We start from the raw sequence: 19523 nt of genomic DNA, 5'->3' as shown, positions 1-19523 counted from the left end.
CCACCGTTAAGGGTACTGGGTGAAAGGCTCCTTGTATAAAGCACATTGATGTCTCAAACTGACCCTCCATGGCCATGTTTTAAGTTGTAAAATAAGTTGTTGAATTTAAGACTGTTCATAGTTCATAATTTATAGATGTAAGATTTCGGAGTGTCTCTTGTATATTTTAGCATGCAAATTATTTAGGTCTCAAATTTCAATTTCTTTTGGAGCATTTATTTAATCAGGTTTCACATATGGGAATAATCTTTCTTTGTGGATAAAATTTAGATGATCACCTAACCTTTCAGATTATCTCACAGATCATTTCACATTGAGCACATTTTCAGATAGAAACGGAACAGACTGTGCCAGCAACTCACAAAGCAAAATTTACAAATACATTCAAGCGACTTTTACTGGAATTCAAGGAATATTTGACACGATTGACATCATCCATGCCCTGTGGTAAAGATACTGCCCTGCTATCACTCCCAGTTGACCTCCTGGCTGAAATGCTGGATCAGCTCAAGTGCCACCTTCAGGAAGCAAGGCGTAATTTGCACTTAACACATTATGTAGTTTTAGAACATACCAAAATGCTTCAGAGACAATATATTACTTTGGAAGCATAATCATTGTTGTGTAGACTAATTTGTGGACAGGGAGGACCCAGAAACACTACACAACAGAACAAATTGAATTTATTTCAGTGGTGTTGGTTTACAGGTAAATACCGGTTAGGCCAGTCAGGGAACTTTCTGCTTTTCTTCACAAGAGATGCCAAGCAGTCCTGAATAGGTGGACAGAAACTTAGCTCAAAGTCCCATTAGAAGGATGCCTCCTCAATGAAATGCTGCAATCACTGGCTGAGAAATGTCTTGCTTGCCAGGTCCTGTTTTCTCAGCTCTCAAATGGCCAGTGTCTCAGGCCAGGAGAAAGAAAATACTACAAAGATATTCTGAAGCTCTTCTTCAGGCTGAGCAGCACTAGTATTAATGACTGAGAGGAGTTTCATGTCAGCAACTTATCCATTGAGCTGTGTCACAAACACCTTAAAGATGACGCAGAATGTAAAAGGAGGAACAAAAAGGGAGCAATTCCTATTTTCTGGATCCCAAGACAGAGAAATTAAATCAAAATGTCCAGAGCCTCAGTGAAAATGTGGGACATCTGCATCCTCACAGCTTTGTGATTGTAAAAACATGGTGAAATTTTCTACATTTCTTGCTAATTGATTCTTCCAATTTAATTCCTCCGTTTTTTAAAAACTTGTTATCTTTCTATGGTTTCTTAAATTTCTCCAATCCTGATACATTTCAAGACTACACTTTTTGTTGGGTTATTAAACATCTTAAAATGTCTGCTACTGGTTTAACTTTGAACTTATTTCCTAGTCCAGTTTAGACAACTGTCTTCAAATCATTGTACAATAAACTTTTCATTATCTAACACCTATGGGACCAGGAATGTGCCAGTTGATCGGCTGTGTGCTGTTAATGAAGAGGCCTAAACAGTATAAAAACACACTAAGTAATAGAAACATAATGCGTGGGGGGATTACAGATCACTCAGGGTAAGGGAGTCCAAAACTAGAGGGCATATGTTTAAGGTGAGAGGGGAAAGATTTGAAAGAGACCAGAGGGGAAACCTTTTCACACTGAGGTTGGTGCATGTATGGAATGAGCTGCCAGAGGAAATGGTGGAGGCTGATACACCGGATGGATACATGAATAGGAAAGGTTTAGCGGGATATGTGCCAAATGCTGCAAATGGGACTAGATTAATTTAGAATAGCTGTTCAGCATGGATGAATTGGACTGAAAGGTCTGTTTCCATGCTATCCATCACTATGACTATTTATAACATAAATCACTTATATAATAATACAACTGTGCCTTGAATAAAACTTCCCGGCAGATAGCGTTGTCACTCTCACCCTCAACCAACTACTTGGGCATCGCAGTATTTGAGGAGAAATTGACTCAAAATTGAAACAACTGATATTTCATGTTGCCATTCGATTTAAGAGCAAGTGTTTGTACGTTAACATAAATGAACTTGAAGTAATAACAGTACAATACTGTAAACTTCACAGTATTTGCGGTATATAATTTTTGCTCGTTTATCAAGAGTGCCAGTTCAAGCAACATTTGCTTATTTAAGTTGCTAATTTTAGACCCACGTTTCTGACCCTCACAATGAATGTGTAATTCTATCATGTGATGATCACACTTGCCTAAAGGATCCTTTACCATAACATCATTAATTAGTTTGCTACATGGGCCGGCACAGTGGCAGTGGTTAGCACTGCTGCCTCACAGCAGCAGAGACCTAGATTCAATTTCCACCTCGCGCAACTAGCTGTGTGGAGTTTCCACATTCTCCTGTGTCTGCGTGGGTTTCCTCCAGGTGCTCCGGTTTCCTCCCACATTCCAAAGATGTGCAGGTTAGGTGAATTGGCCATACTAAATTGCCCGTAATGTTAGGTGAAGGGGTAAATGTAGGGGAATGGGTATGGGTGGGTTGTTCTTCGGAGGGTCGGTGAGGACTTGTTGGGCCGAAGGGCCTGTTTCCACGCTGTAAGTAATCTGATCTAATCTAATCATGATGAAATTCAAAATTTGACTGGCACTTTATAAAAGGTAAAAGTCATTAAACTTTGCAAGCTGCCTTAGAGATAAAGATCCCAGTGGACCATTAACAACTATAGACAACAAACAATCAAATCGACAGGAGGCCTTGCAGTTAACCGTGCATAATTGAGATGCTTGTTAGAACATGAAAGTTAGTCACAAAAATAACTTGTCACAAGCAAATACAAACAGCAACGAAGCTCAGAGTAGGCTTGAATACTAAGGATGATATTCCAATTAAGTGACCATGGTGCATAGAAAGAGATGAGAACAGCAACTCTAAGCACGCTGCACATGCAGAGGGTGTAGCAAGTCAGTGAGGATGGAATTTAACTTAATAACAAGCTCTTTCATACCACTGTATCAGCTAAAAAACTCAAAATGATATTGAATGATTTGTATTATGAACTATTATATTCTATCAGGATCCTGTCAATACAGGTTGTTTGATAATCAATCACACCTGCCTTGGCTGGTGAGATTGAGGCTGGGGTGGGTGTCACAGGGGATCCGTCCTCTATGTCCCTCTTGTCCCCCTAAGCGCAGATCCCAGAACCATCTGGTGTCGGAGAGCTTGAATTTCCCTGCACATTCCTCATCAGGCTGTGGCCCTCTGGGGGTGGCATCAGTCTGCAATGATTCAGGAAATGTTCACGAGAATGTGGCTGGGAATGAGGGTTTGAGTTGTAAAGAGAGGCTGGATAGGCTGGGACTTATTTCACTGGAGCATGGGAGGCTGTGAAAAGCACAATCTGTTCTTAGGTGAAAATAATGCAACTTGGTAGGTCACTGTAAAGATATAATCTACGCAGATTCATATATGGTGTCCCCATAATCTCTCGTAGATTAGTGTGCTGCCCCAGTTGTGGTTTTGAAGTTTTTAAATAAGTTTTTTTAAAAGCAGGGCTCATGTTATTATGATTTCTCATAAATCTCAGAATAAGAGAATCTTAAACCTACAAGCACAGGACTGAAACCTTACAGTTGCGGCAACTTAAATGACATGAGTGAGATCTCACCAAAGTGGAGATAATATGGAAGAGTTGGTAACTAATTATGGTACAGAGAAAACTGTGTTTACTGACGCTAGCATCAGTCGAAACTTTAAACAGCATGAGCAGATTTGCAGGGGACACAGCCTGGGAGTGGGGAGGAAGAGGAGATCAGGACAGTGTGGGAGAGATGGGAAGAAGGGAGAACGGGAAGGAGGAGGAAGAGTTAGATCACGACCTGGGGAACACTGCATTGGGACATAAGAGAGAAACCAGAGTTTTGGGGGGGGAGAAAGACGATGTGAAAAGACAGCCTGGGGCAACACAGGTGAAAGGGGTCAGAGGTAGAGAGGGCCTCCCTGCTCCTCGACAGACTGGGAAGAGTGTCTGCAGGCAGCTTTTGTTGAAAAGAAAAACAAGAGTCAGATTATAGAAAGTTTGTAAGTTTATGGGTTGGTTTTATAAAAGGGAGAATTTGAAAGCAGGAAGCTCAAACATCTGGCACAGACACTTGTTTATCAGGAGTAAGCATCTGTTAATTGGTCAATGCTTATTCTGTCCAAGTTTTAACATCTTACACATGCTGGAGGTAACGTTAACATAATACATAAAAACCAATAAAAATAAATGAATAGTATAAAATAACCAATTAACAACTGATTCAGAATTATAGTACAGGTTTGATGCTGAAACTGCAGGAGTAGGATCTCAAGGATGCCACAAAATACAAGAGAATGCTCGCCAAAATATAAAAAAATAGAAAGTTTCTTCTTTTGATATTTAAAAAAAGGAGTTAACAAAGTGCAAGTCCTACAGAAATCGAACCTGTGGAATCAGTAACAGAGAATTCTAAAACTAGGGTCACAGTTAAAAAATAATCAGGCGCCCATTCAAAAGAGATGAGGAAGCATTTTTCTTCCTCTGAGGCTTGAGAGTCTGAGGAACTCTCTTTCTCAAAAGGCAGTGGATGCAAAACTTTTCAATATTTTTAAGGCTGAGGTAGATAGATTCTTGATTACCAAGGGGATGAAAGATTATCAGGGATATGCAGGAATGTTGAGTTGAGATTAAAATCAGATCCAAGATCAGATCTCATTAATTTGTGGACCAGGATCGAAGGACCAAGTGGCCTACACTTGTTCCTTGTTTGTATGTCCTACATGCCATTGAGGAATGACAAAAGCGGTGTGACGCCATACCAACAGCAGTTTAAAATTGACGAGGGTGAAAAAAAAATCACACTAAGTGACAATGCTGGGATCTGAACTATAACAGAGAGCAGGAGGGACGGGGAGAGAAAGGAAACAAGAAGGAGCGAGATCAGGAGCATACAATGCAGCTGTAACAATTACAATAAGCAGATGAAATAACTTCAAATGTTGAAAACCAAGAAACAAAGTTTGTATGGAAGTTTGAGAGAATTTGTGGAAATCTCTGCGTCATAAGTCTATGAGAAGACACAATATTTCTCATATGAAAGTCTCTCTTTCAAAAGAAAAGTACAATGGCTGTTCAAACCCTTTGTGCATTTGTCTTGGACGTTGGAAGTATACAAGCAGACATGTTTTGTTTAAGGTCATAAAGTCATACAGCACAGATACACCCTTCAGTCCAACATGTCCATGCTGACCAGGTTTCTCAATCTAAACTCGTGCCACTTGTCTGCGTTTGGCCCATATTGCTCTCAACTTTGCCTAATCCCGTACCTGTCCAAATGTCTTAAATGTCGTCACTGAATCGACATCCACCACTTCCTCTGGCAATTCATTCCACACACAAACCACGCTCTTTGTGGAAAATGTTGCCTCTCAGTCCATGTTAAATCTTTTTCCTTTCACCTTTAAAATATACCTAGTTTTGAACTCCCTTCCCTGGGAAAAGACCCTTGCTATTTACCTTACCTATACCCCTCATGATTTTATAAACCTCTACAAGGTCACCCCTTGACTTCCTAAGCTCCAACGAAAAATGTCCCAGCCTATCCAGCTTCTCCTTATAACTCAAAGCCTGCAGTGTCAGCATCATAGTAAATCTTTTCTGAACACTCTCCAATGTAATAATATCCTTCCTATAGCAGGGTGATTAGAACTGTTCACAGTTATCCAAAAGTGGCCTCACCAACATCATACAACCTCAACATGATGTCCCAACTCCAATACTCAATGGGTCTGCACAATGAAGGCAAGTGTGCCAAATGCCTTCTTAACCACTTTATGGCACAACTTTTGAAGAACTATGTACCCGAATTTCTAGGTCTCTCCGTTTGACAACACTATCCAGGGCCCTATCATTAACTGTTTAAGCCCTGCCCTTGTTTGTTTTATCAAAATGCAAAACCTTGCATTTATCCAAATTAAAATCCATCTGCCAGTCCTCAAGTCCATTGGCCCAATTGATCAAGATCTATTTTCACTCTTAGATAACCTCCATTACTGCACTACACCACTAATTTTGGTTACATCTGCAAACTTACTAGCCATGCCTCCTACATTCTCATCCAAATCATTTATATAAATGACAAACAACCATTCATTTTTTTCAGGGTGAAGATAAACTACAAATTTTTCTGAGGGATCTATACCTGGGAATATAAATTGCTCAAGATTATGCAATTTGAATGTGATTGTCAAGTATATTTATTTCAATTCTTGATTTACATCCCAATTCCAGGTTAAGATTTTGGTGTGGATTTACTTTAAAATCAATAATTGCAATTGTGAAATCCATCACTTCACAAAGGGTTGGCTTCAACTTGCTTCCACATTTTCGCGAAACGCAAACTAGAAACTAGTGGTTAAAAAAGCTGCAACTATTTTATGCAGATTAAGCTGAAAATACATGAACACATTTTGTCAATACAGGTTAAGCAGCAAATATCTAAAATTAAAAACTGGATCAAGAAGAATGAAGTAATCAAAAATAGAATAACATCTTTTGGTCCTCATTTCTAATGTTAGATAGCGAGATTGCAGTGCTGTCTCAAGCTCTGGTATGAGCTTATAGTCCACAAACATTAGGAAGCTCTTGTTCTCACATTTTGGTGCAAGAAAATTGAAGGGTTAACTGAGAAAACTTACTTTTGCTTCAGTTTTATAACAATCATTTGAACAAGTGCCTAAGAACGAACAGGAAAAAATGATAATTTAGTTTTCTTTCAGCAAGCTGTGCTATTCTATTGTGTCTTCTTATTAACAATTAGTCTGAATTAAATTGAAATTAAGGGGAATTAAAACTTGACTTCTTATTGTGACTGTAGTTCAATTCTGGTTACGTTAAGTTGTGTCGAAGTCTTCAGTTCCAACCACAAAGTTCCAACACAATAAAATTTGTCATTATAAATTTCCTGAAATGGTTAATGATTTGAAGTAGAAATTGGCATATTTGAAGCAAATCTAATTGTTTGATCATCTTGGTTGCAACAGGGAAATCTTGAATCAGAAGCTACTTTAAAAATGCTAAGCTTGACAATAATTGGAATTTAATTTAAACTGTATTTGATTTGCCTTCGATGTGACACAATTGCAGGCCTTTTCACCACCAAGTAGAGTTGTTGAGTCTTTCTGTTGCGGCTGTTTTTCTTTTTGAGGAATGCAATGGTAGTCAAAGCACACAGTGATAGCTTTTGGTTTAGGTGTCTAAAGAAATACACGTTCAACAAGTCTTAAAACTCATCACATTCTTGAAAGACTTTCCAAAATAAAAGCAAATAAATCCCTTCATTTGTGTCACTCTTGGTTGTGCTCTTCCATTCATAACCAGTGTTTTCATTAGATACTCCTTAGGTCATCTTGTTTTCTCATAAGACTACCGCGGCCTCTCTCTGTACACCCGTTGTGGAATTCTTGTCTTTTATTACCTTAGTTTCCTGAAGGTCCCCAATTTTGATTTTAATAGCAGCAATGGCAGTTCTACAGAGAATCATAGCTTCATCATTACCCTTCACCTGTCAGATTAAAGACAAAAGGTTGTAATCAGTATCTGGGTATCTTTTGGATCTCTCCAAGGCTGGTTTACTCGAGGTCTGTTTTCTACTATTAAATCAACTTGATATATGGGCATGCTCTGCATCTTTATCAATAAAGTTTTTTTTTCCCAAGCTTCCACAGGAAGATCATGGGTATTATTTCTGTCACCCAAGGTTTAGTTATATGCTTGAGGTTTGTACACTCTCCATTACATCTCAGCTTCCAGTTTGAGCTGTGGAATGTATCCAAGAGATCTGTCCTCCTCCTGTACAACCCTTGCTTGAAATCCTGAACAGATGCTACCCTTTTATTATCACCTTCATTTGCCTAGTTATCCATTTCTTAATTTAATCTGCCTGCCTTCTCCCTGCCCAATGGATTTCTTAACAATTGTGTTATCCTTGTGGAACCACATTCAAAAGTAACACAGTCAGTCTCTACAGAATCATATCCAAGCCTGATACATTCCCAGGTCCCATCAATGCATAACCAATCCAGAATCTCTTTGGAACTATATCCTATCCTGATCCAGTCCCTGTTTCGGTGGAACTGTACCCAAATATAACAATCCATTGGTTTATTTGTCCCATTACCTTTTCCTTTGGCTCTACACCAAGTCTTTTGCCATTTGGTCTCTCCTGTCTTCCATCCTAGTGCAGAGCTTCATGTTGATTCATCTGCTTAAAATCTATTACATTTCTAACTTTGCCCAGTTACCGACATCTTGTCTTGTTGTTCATCAACAGCCTTCTTCCCTTCCGCGAAATGCAAGTAAAAGTTATGAGGTACAATTCAAGCTTCACATGAAAGTGCTAAAACAATTTAAGACTGCTTATTTCACCTTACCTTCTCCCATGTCTTTTCAAGTAGACTTAAAGCCATTTGTGCATCTGAGAAAAAAAATACAAAAATAAAGTGCAAATCTCCAGTTTCATTCAAAATCAAAACCGCTTTCTTTGAGCTTCCACTATTTAACTCTCACTCCACAGCGATGACATTTTACACATGTATTTATTCCTCAACTGAGGCAAGCACCAGAAAGACTATTTTACATAATGACAATGACACTATCTACATTTGACAGATAATTTGGGTCCTGCTATTCCATGATAACCTTGGAACCATTCATACCTGGAGAATGCTAGGTTTTGCTGCTGCAGAGCTCTGCAGTTGCTGGCAACCTTCAGAAGGGGGAGTAATTAACAAGACAGAAAAAGTGTAAGGTCGCTTTTCAATTGGGAATCAAGCTTAATCAAGTCCTCTCTCAAAACAAGAGGGTCAGGCAAGCGTCTATGAACATTTCATGTGTGGTTCAGACAATCATCGATTTCAGCCCCACTCCAGACGTTGACTACATGCTTTTGACTGACACTCCAGTGTAATGCTGAAAGAATTCGGTAACATTCAGGTGCCATCTTTCAAATGAAAATGAAAGCGTAAATGGAGAATTCATCTGCCCTTTTAAAGGGACAAGAATGATCTTGTAGCACGATATTGTGGAGCAGGAGTATTCTACCTGGCTCATTATTATCCTTTAATTCGCAAACAGATTCTCTGGTCAATTTCACAATGCTACTTGTGGGAGCTTGTTGTGCTATTGTAATATAGGAAACACCAAAACCACTCGTGCACAGCAAGATTTTCCTCATCTCCTGCAATCCTTCTGCCCTTCACCTTAAATCTACGTCCTGATCACTGATCTCACCAAAGGGAAAAAGTTTCTTCCTACCTACTCAATTTATGTCCCTCATAATTTTATACATCTTAAATCAAAGAAAATTACAGGACAGGAACAGGCCCTTCGGCCCTCCAAGCCTGTGCCGATCCAGATCCTCTATCTAAACCTGCCACCTATTTTCTATCATGATGGCCCCCCCCCCGTCTCCCAATCTCCTTTGCTCAAAAGAAAACAATCCCAATCTGTCCAATCTCTCTTCATAACTGAATTCTCCAGACCAGGCAGCATCCTGATAAAATACTCTCCAGTGCTAACACATCCCTCCTATAATGTGGATTCCAGAGCGGGACGCAACATTCTAAATGCTGCCTAACCAAAGTAATACATAGTTGTACCACAGAAGCAGGAGTAGACCACTGAACCTGCTCTTACATTTAATACATTCATGGCTGTTCCTTGAATTTAAACATCACTTTCCTACATGCTTTCCATATTCCTTCCATCAGACCTTCTCAAGCTTCACTGCTCCAAAGAAAATAACCCCAACTTCTCAAACCCACTCTCCAATTTGGGATTCATTCACTATCTCAAAAAGAGGATGGCTGATCTGAAAGGCAGCTAAATAGCAGATTACAGTGGCAGCACACAGAGTGAATGGCTGAAGCTTGTTATTAACAGAGCAGAGGGAAGCTTTATACTGCATGAGACTTGAGAATACTGAATCCTAACAATGGCTGCCTTGAATGGGATCCATTCCCTCACACTAACATGGCTCCTCCTGCAAAGTTCAAAATGGCCAGTTGCTATGTATTGAACAGTTCCCCATATAGGGCAGGAATTTTCAATTCAAGGAACTTGCTTCTAACAGTGAACTTACATGCTCTGCACCCAGACAATATCATGGTAATGCAGAATTCTGTCACGTTTTATAGACACTCATTCCGTGTGCAATAATTCTGAGTTTTTAAGCAAACACATCATAACATAGTGATAACATCCAACTGCTGTATTACAAGGCACTCAAAAGCCTTTGAAATCAAACAGGAACACAAAGGCTTATTATTCTTGCTTAAGCTAGTGCCTCTCAGCCTGTTAAAAAGATGACTTTTTAAAAATTCATTCACAGAATGAGAGTATCGCTGGCTAGACTAACATTTATAGCTTATCTCTAATAGTTTAAGAGTCAACCACATGGTTGTGGATTCTGGTACAGATGTAGACTAGACCCTGTTAAGAGGGCATTAGTGAACCAGATGGGTACTTTTGACAATCAACAATGAGTTCATGGTCATCATTGGACTCTTAATTCCAGATTTTTACTGAATTTAAATTCTATCATCTGCTATGTGGGATTCAAACCCAGGTCCCCAGAACATTACCTAAGTCTTAGCGATAATGCCACAAGGTCATTACAACCAAGGTGGTGGTGACAGAGAGCAATCAGCACACACAAAAGTTTATTTTTTGATCAAAAATATCCTGTGTGATCTGATTTCAATTACTAAGTCACTGATACGGCATTCAAAGTCCACGGTTTTCCACCACAGGGCAAGTAAGACAGCAAGGGCAGTGGAGAATGGGACAGAGAGTTGGTGCTGAAGGGAATAGGGTACAAAAAAAGTAGAGAATGAAGGGTCAAGGGAGAGGCAGCAACAAGAGGTATACCATCTCAGGTCCAGTGCAGTGCAGGTGCATGAAGTCGATGCATTGACATTGTCATTAAGTGTGTGGGGTGTAGACATTTACTTTGTGATTACGCATGTTGAAAATAGAGGACACACCACAGAAATGAGCGCTTGACAAGGTACAATACAGACCATCAGGACAAACAGATACACCAGATCGAGTTAAGGAACATACCACTCATCTGTCGAACCACACGGAGGATGATTTCCACCAGCGACAATGGATTTATTCTGTGAGGAAACATTAATCACAGAATTGCACCTTACAAATGGAGAATGTATCCAAAACATTAACTCATCTTCCTCTCAGAGACAGAGAATTACAACATGGAAACCGACTCTTCTGTCTAACGTTTGCATGCCAGCCATCTGGTTGTCCTATATAAATCCACTCCAATTTGCCAGCATTTGGCCCATATCCCTCTAAGTCCATCCAGATGCCTTTTAAATGCGGTAATTGTATCAGCCTCCACCACTTCCTCTGGCAGCTCATACCACACAGCACTAGCTTCTGCTTGAAAAAATTGCCTCTTAGGCCCCTTTTAAATCTTTTCACTCTCATCCTAAACCTGATTCCCTCTAGTTCTGGACTCCCTCACACCAGGGAAAAGGCCTTGTCTACTTACTCTATCCATGCCCCTCATGATTTTATAAAGCTATGTAGAGTCACCCTTCTGTCTCCAACACTCCAGGGAAAACAGCAAAACAGCCCCAGACTATTCAGCCTCTCCCTATTGTTCAAACCTTCAAACCCTAGCAACATCCTTTCAAGTTTCACAACATCCTTCCGATAGGAGGGAGACTAGAATTGCATGCAATACCCCAAAAGTGGCCAAACCAATGTCCTGTACAGCCACAACATGACGTCCCAACTCCTTTACTTAATGCTCTGACCAATAAAAGCAGGCAAACCAAACGGCTTCTTCACTATCCTATCTACCTGCGATTCCACTTTCAAGGAATTATGAACCTGCACTCCAAGGTCTTTTCCAATGTCTCCCCAAGTACTTTCAGCACTTTATTTTAAATTTTGTGTGTGTTAAAAATGTCATTATATTTGTCACATTCATACTGCCCTTAGTGCACTTTTATCACTGATTCCAAAGATTATTCTGCTCCAATTAGATCTTAAACTGAGGAAAATACCAAAGGCTAGTTTGTGGACACTAGTTTAACATGTACCACACCACTTAACACTTTCCAGTCACCATGGTTCCATGCTTCTAGTCAGGAGTGCAGACTCCAAACTCAGCTCATTTAGAAAAACAGATACTTTGTTCTAGAGCTCGCTAAATCTGACTTAACTGTAACTATGTCCCAGGTCGGCAACAGTCATTCTGTCAAATGCTTACCTGTGTTCAAAGTCACTTATGAAGTGTTCATATAACTGTAAAAAAAAATTAAAAAGACAGTGTTATGTCTGAAGATACATTTCCAGTATGGACGCACATTACTGCTTTGCAGGCAAGCTTAGAACATAACAAAAGAATGTGAGCAGAAATATGCCATTTAGTCTCTCAAGCCTACCCTGCCATTCAACAAGATCATGGCTGGCCTGCCCCAGGCCTCAACTCTTCTTTTGTGCCAGCTCAGCATACCCACCAACTCCTTGAACTTTCAAAAGTCCAATGACCTCCTGTTTAAATACTTAGATTGATTTTGCTTCCACAACTCTCTAGGATAGAGAATTCCAGCCATACAATACTTTCTTGGAGAATAAATTCCTTCTTATCTCTTTTAAATGAGTGATCCCTTATATTGTAACCATATCCTTTAATGCAACATTCCCCCATCTTCTCAACATTAACCCCGTCAAGTCCCCTCAGAAGTTTGCACATTTCAACATCCATCATTCTTCTAAACTGTAATAAATACGAGTTTAATCTATTTAGCTATTCTTGATAATTCAATTCTTCATTCCATGAATCAGCATGGTGAATCTCTTGAACAGCCTCCAATGCCAGTGTATCTGTTTTTTAAAAATGTGGAGATAAACCTGTACACAGTACTCCAAATGGTGCCTCAGCAATATCCTGTACAGTCAGAACAAGACTTCACCTTTTTAAACTCCAACCCTGTGGCAATAAAGGTCAACATTTCATTTGCCTTAATTACTTGCTGCACCTGCATGTTAACTTTGTGCTTTTTGTGCACAAGAACACCCAGATCCCTCTGCACTCTTTGGAGTTTTCTCCATTTAAATAATAGTCTACCTTTTGATTCTTCGTACTAAAGCGCATTACCTTACTTTCCAGCATTAAACTCTATCTGCCAATTCCTTGTTCATTCACTCAATCTATTGAAATTCCTTATGGTCTCATCACAACATGGTCACATCCTCCCAACTACTTTTGTATTGTGAACAAATTTTGATACCTTAAATTTTGCCCCTTCCTCCAAGTCACTAATGTAAGTGGTATATAATTGAGGTCTTCAGACTAATCTTTATTGCATGCCACTGATTACATTTCTCCAACCTGAAAAAGAATTTTAAAACATCTTCTTGACATTTAGCTAGGAGGAAATATATTATCCATACCAAATGTCAGACAAGCAGAGGCAGAGTGAGGTCGAGTCATGCATTCATATATATGAAACCTGCCATCCAGAATGCTGCATCCAGTTCTGGATATCCAGTTATAGGAAGGATACCAATAAGCTGTAGAGGATTCAGAAAAGATTTGCCAGGATGATGCTGGGTATGGAAGGTTTGAGTTCGAAAGAAAGACTGGGACTTTTTCCATTGGAGTGTAGGAGGATGAGACCTTATAGAACATAATGAAGGGTATAGATAGAGTTAGTGGTAGTTGTCTTTTTCCTAGGATTCGGGGGGAGGGGGGGGGGTTTCAAGACAAGGAGGCACATTTTTAAGGTGAAATGGGAGAGGTTTTCAAAAAAAAGACATGAGGGACAGATTTTTGTTTTTAAAACACAGACGTTGGTTTGTGCATGGAATGACCTTCCAAAAGTGGAGGAGGATGTGGTTACAATTATAAAAGACATTTGGATAAGTACATGAATGGGAAAGTAGTGAGGGATATAGGCTAGAAGGTGGGCCGAGTTTAGTTGAATTGAATTGAATTTATTGTCACATGTACTGAGGCACAGTGAAAAGCTTTGTCTTGCGAGCATACAGGCAGATCACAGAGTTAAGTAGCATAGATAGGTCAATTATAGATAAACAGTGGCAAAAAAACAAAAACACAGGTACATGCGAATGTTAAGAGTTTGAGAGTCCAGTCTGTATTCTAACAACAGTTGGGTAGAAACGGTTTCTAAACCAGCTAGTTTGGGATCATGGTTTGCATGGACTGGTTTGACCAAAGGGTCTGATTCTCTACTATATGACTCTATGACTGTATGTTTTTGGATGGTATTGCTGAAGGATTACATATGGATGCGAAACAAAAGGTGCGGAAAGATAGATCTCTGGATATCAAAGCGAATGGTGTGGATGCAGAAAAGGAAACCACTACAAGTGATTCACTGAATGATGTGGTCAACCAGTCAAAAGCTTCAGATAAATAAAGAAGGAACAGGGAGGATGGCTTGTCACAATCACCTAGAATCTCTCTCACTCCCACACATGTCCCCTCACAGACTTAACACACTCTACACTCACATACACATATACATACTCTCTCTCACACTCAACCCCCCCAACCCAGACAGAGACAGACACACACACAAAAAGACCCATATGCACACATACACACATACGTTTGTGGGGTGAATTTGTACTTTCAGGGTTACGTTGTACTTTGCTCAAAACCTGCATGAATCCATGTAAGACTCTGTTAACTCACTTTTTGGATTAGAATCAGTGGGTGAATTTGTACTTGTAGAGTTACATTGTACTTTGCTCAAAAACTGCATGAATTCATGTAAAACTCTGTTATCTCATGCTTTAGATTAGAATCAGTCTACACATCATGACATAGACAGAGAACACGGGGGCTAACACCTTCAACATATTGTCTAGCTAACACGAATTGTTACAGTTAACCTGAGAATGCAACTTTTAAAAGAAAGTTTTGTGATTCACACATGAAAGAAGTGAAACTATCATGGTATTCAAACAGATGGAAGACTCAGCAGACAATCAAGGTATCTTTCAATGTATAATTTCATTTACATCACACTGTAAACTTTTGCTATAAATTGTGCCTTATAATTGTGTCCTTCACAACCACCTGATGAAGGAGCGGCACTCCGAAAGCTAGTGCTTCCAATTAAACCTGTTGGACTATAACCTGGTGTTGTGTGATTTTTAACTGAGTATGTAAGAGTGTGTTTGTGTTTGTGAGAGTGTATGGTGTAGTGGAGTCACCTGTAGCATGACATGAGTTTGGTACCCATGAGGACGGCAAACAATGGGACTTTGGGTTCATGTCACACTACAGATGACCCCCACTACATTATACACTCTCACACACATGCATACGCACATGCATTATTACACATTGTGCCTGCTTCTGCCCACCAAGCTCATCTCTTCCTACCTCGACTCTGTTCTTTCCCTTTAGGTCCCGGAACTCCCCACCTACATTCAAGTCACAACCCCTGCCCTACACCTCTTCCAAAACTTTCAATTACTTGGTCCCCAACATTCTTCCAAAACTTTCAATTACTTGGTCCCCAACATCTCATCTTCACCATGGATGTACAGGTCCTTTCCACCTGTATCCCCAACATGAAGGGCTGAAAGGCCTCCACTTCTTCCTCTCCTGTCGGCCCAACCAGTCCCTCTGCCCCGACACCGTCATTCGCCTGACAGAACTGGTCCTCCCCCTCAACAATTTTTCATTTGGGAGAGGTTTTCAAAAAAAAGACATGAGGGACAGATTTTTGTTTTTAAAACACAGACGTTGGTTTGTGCGTGGAATGACCTTCCAAAAGTGGAGGAGGATGCGGTTACAATTATAAAAGACATTTGGATAAGTACATGAATGGGAAAGTAGTGAGGGATATAGGCTAGAAGGTGGGCCGAGTTTAGTTGAATTGAATTGAATTTATTGTCACATGTACTGAGGCACAGTGAAAAGCTTTGTCTTGCGAGCATACAGGCAGATCACAGAGTTAAGTAGCATAGATAGGTCAATTATAGATAAACAGTGGCAAAAAAACAAAAACACAGGTACATGCGAATGTTAAGAGTTTGAGAGTCCAGTCTGTATTCTAACAACAGTTGGGTAGAAACGGTTTCTAAACCAGCTAGTTTGGGATCATGGTTTGCATGGATTGGTTTGACCAAAGGGTCTGATTCTCTACTATATGACTTTATGACCGTATGTTTTTGGATGATATTGCTGAAGGATTACATATGGATGCGAAACAAAAGGTGCGGAAAGATAGATCTCCGGATATCAAAGTGAATGGTGTGGATGCAGAAAAGGAAACCACTACAAGTGATTCACTGAATGATGTGGTCAACCAGTCAAAAGCTTCAGATAAATAAAGAAGGAACAGGGAGGATGCCTTGTCACAATCACCTAGAATCTCTCTCACTCCCACACATGTCCCCTCACAGACTTAAGACACTCTACACTCACATACACACACACACACACATATATACACTCTCTCTCACACTCAACCCCCCAACCCAGACAGACAGACAGACACACACACAAAAAGACCCATATGCACACATACACATATACGTTTGTGGGGTGAATTTGTACTTTCAGGGTTACATTGTACTTTGCTCAAAACCTGCATGAATCCATGGAAAACTCTGTTAACTCACTTTTTAGATTAGAATCAGTCTAAACATTATGGCACAGACAGGGAACACAGGGAGCTAACACCTTCAACATATTGTCTAGCTAACACTAATTGTTACAGTTAACCTGAGAATGTAACTTAAAAAAGTTTTGTGATTTACACATGAAAGAAGTGAAACTATCATGGCATTCGAACAGATGAAAGACTCAACAAACAATCAAGGTATTTTTCAGTGTATAATTTCAGTTACATCACACTGTAAACTATTGCTATAAATTCTGTGTCTTACAATTGTGTCCTACACAACCACCTGATGAAGGGGCGGCGCTTCGAAAGCTAGTGCTTCCAATTAAACCTGTTGGATTATAACCTGGTGTTGTGTGATTTTTAACTTTGTACACCCCAGTCCAACACTGGTATCTCCGAATCATGACCTAGAATGTCAGTACTGCAGCAGGGTATGAAACCATTTGAATTAAACACAATCATGTGAAAGAAACAAAGTTGAGGCCGGAGTCTTAATTGCTGGTTCTGCTCCACTCATCAGTCCATCATTGCCAGTGGACCCAGTAGCTTTCTTATGAAGCCTCATGTTGTGACTGAACAGGACATTGGTTAGGCCACTTTTGGAAGACTGCCTTCAACTGTGACCTCCCTGCTACAGGAAAGATGTTGTGAAGCTTAAGGGTTCAGAAAAGCTTTAGGAGGATGTTGCCAGGGTTGGAAGAGGCTGAATAGGCTGGGGACCTTATAGAGATTTATAAAATGATGAGGGGCATGAATAGGGCAAATAGACAAGTTTTTTTTTCCCAGGTGAGGGGAATCCAAATCTGGAAGGCATAGGTTCAAGGTGAGAGGGGAAAGATTTGAGGACCCAAGGGGCAACTTTTCCACAGAAAGTGGTGCATGCGTAGAATGAACTGCCAAGGAAGTGGAGGAGGCTGGTACAATTACAAACATTTAAAAGGCATTTGAATGGGTTTATGAATAGAAAGGGTTTAGAGGGATGTGTGCCAAATGCTGGCAAATGGGCGTGGACTTATATAGGATAATAGACCATATGGTTGGCATGCAAACTGAAGGGTCATCCTCCTATATGAAAGATGTTGTGAAACTTTGAAAGGATTCCAAAAGATTTATGAGGATGCTGCCAGGGTTGAAAGGTTTGAGCTATGGGGAGAGGCCGAATAGGCTGGGGCTGTTTTCCTTGGAGCGTCGGAGGCTGTGGGGTGACCTTATAGAGGTTTATAAAATCATGAGGGGCATGGATAGGGTAAATAGACAAGATCTTTTTCCCTGAGATTGGGGGAGTCCAGAACTAGAGGGATTCGGTTGAGGTGAGAGGGTAAAGATTTAAAAGGAGCCTAAGAGGCAATGTTTTCAAGCAGAGGATCGCACATGCGTGGAATGAGCTGCCAGAGGAAGTGGTGGAGGCTGATACAATTACAACATTTAAAAGGCGTCTAGATGGGTATATGAATAGAAAGGGTTTAAAGGGATATGGGCCAAATGCTGGCAAATGGGAATGGATTAATTTACGATATCTGGTCAGCATGTGAGTGTCGCACTGAGGGGTCTGTTTCTGTGCTGTACGTTTCTACTTGGGGATTATGTGGGAAGTTTATCCAAGCTGTATAAATGATGTGACCAGGCAATCATTTGATCAAGTATGTATCAAACAAAATAAATCCAAGAAATGCTAGATTTAAGAACAAAGGAAACCATCTATTTTAATCATCACCACATTCAAACTGATATTGCAGATATACATATTGGACCACTTGGTTTATACTGTCTATATAACTTGCAGTGGAAATATCACCAAACATACAAATCAGTTTGTTTCAATAGACGGGCCTGTGGGTGGGAGAACTCAAGATATTCTGTTTGAAATCACTTTCTACAGTAGGAAGGGGAGAAAACCTTCCAAGCATAGCACTACAGCCTTAATACATCTGTTAAAATAAGTCTTCTTGCAATTTCTCAACATTTCACCCAAGCATGCCAAGCTCGTCAGACTGGGAAAGTCACAAAGAGGCAAAGCCATGAAAGGGTTCATACACTAGGATGAGAATGTTATGTTTAGGGTTTCAGGGATCAGAACATATGAATAGCAGCAGAAAGGATTAAAAGATTTCAAAGCAAGGCACAGCAGAGCAAGATATAAAGTGACACTGGCTAACTTTGGGAGGGTAAATTGCTGAGCAGCTTCGACAGAATTGTGGAGACAGAAAATCATTTCAAATGAAGAATCTTTCAACTGATGACCTAGAATTTTTACCAACATCTCTGCACAGAATGCTACCAGAGCTATTGAGTATTCCCAGCAGTTTCTGCTTTCAACTCCAGATTTCCTCAGTCTGTAACATTGAGTGATTATGGCGATCCATTGTAACAGTCTTATGCTTTGTAAATGTAGATCCAAATGTGTCAGTCCACTTCAGACTTCATGCTGAAGTCCATAAACTGTGCTGCACACATTCCGGAACTTCACGATAACAATGTGGAGGAAACATCAGGCTAAAACAAATGAATGCGTGAAGTTAAATGCTTTATAGCCTGAGGTACAGATAATCCTACCTGCAACAGGTTATCCCCAGATGGGAAACATGGAATTAGTGTGAACTCCAGAAGTTCCACTGTGAGTTGATGCCACAGCCTGGATTGAAAACAGAGGATAGTGTTAATCTTCAAGGAGGTGGATCCAGTAAAGGAACTGAACAATAGAGCAGAGTGAAGTGACATCTAATCCTTTGGACTGGTTTGGAAATATAAGGGTTTGGGGTGGGGGAGAGAAAAAGGTGGGGAAGGGAAAGGGGATAGAAGGGGTGGGAGGAGGATGGGGAGGGAGGTTACAGGGG

At 40.2% G+C, this 19523-nt stretch overlaps 1 protein-coding gene across 1 annotated transcript in view; it reads right to left on the bottom strand.

Moving 5' to 3' along the window:
- Window positions 1–19422, bottom strand: part of LOC122563332 (26S proteasome non-ATPase regulatory subunit 13-like) — a 39616-nt gene extending 20194 nt beyond the window's left edge. Inside the window, exons 1-5 of the mRNA XM_043717071.1 lie at window positions 19243–19422; window positions 12288–12322; window positions 11111–11166; window positions 8419–8462; window positions 7464–7550 (exon numbers count right to left, since the gene is read on the bottom strand). Coding sequence (XP_043573006.1) covers window positions 7464–7550; window positions 8419–8462; window positions 11111–11166; window positions 12288–12322; window positions 19243–19407 — 387 coding nt within the window. The 5' untranslated portion in view covers window positions 19408–19422. The remainder of the gene's footprint in view (window positions 1–7463; window positions 7551–8418; window positions 8463–11110; window positions 11167–12287; window positions 12323–19242) is intronic.
- Window positions 19423–19523: the final 101 nt, after the last annotated feature.

Source organism: Chiloscyllium plagiosum, chromosome 26, assembly GCF_004010195.1.
Source record: "Chiloscyllium plagiosum isolate BGI_BamShark_2017 chromosome 26, ASM401019v2, whole genome shotgun sequence".
NCBI lineage: Eukaryota > Metazoa > Chordata > Chondrichthyes > Orectolobiformes > Hemiscylliidae > Chiloscyllium > Chiloscyllium plagiosum.
The sequence above is the reverse complement of the archived record's forward strand: the minus strand, read 5'-3'. Positions and strand labels throughout refer to the sequence as shown.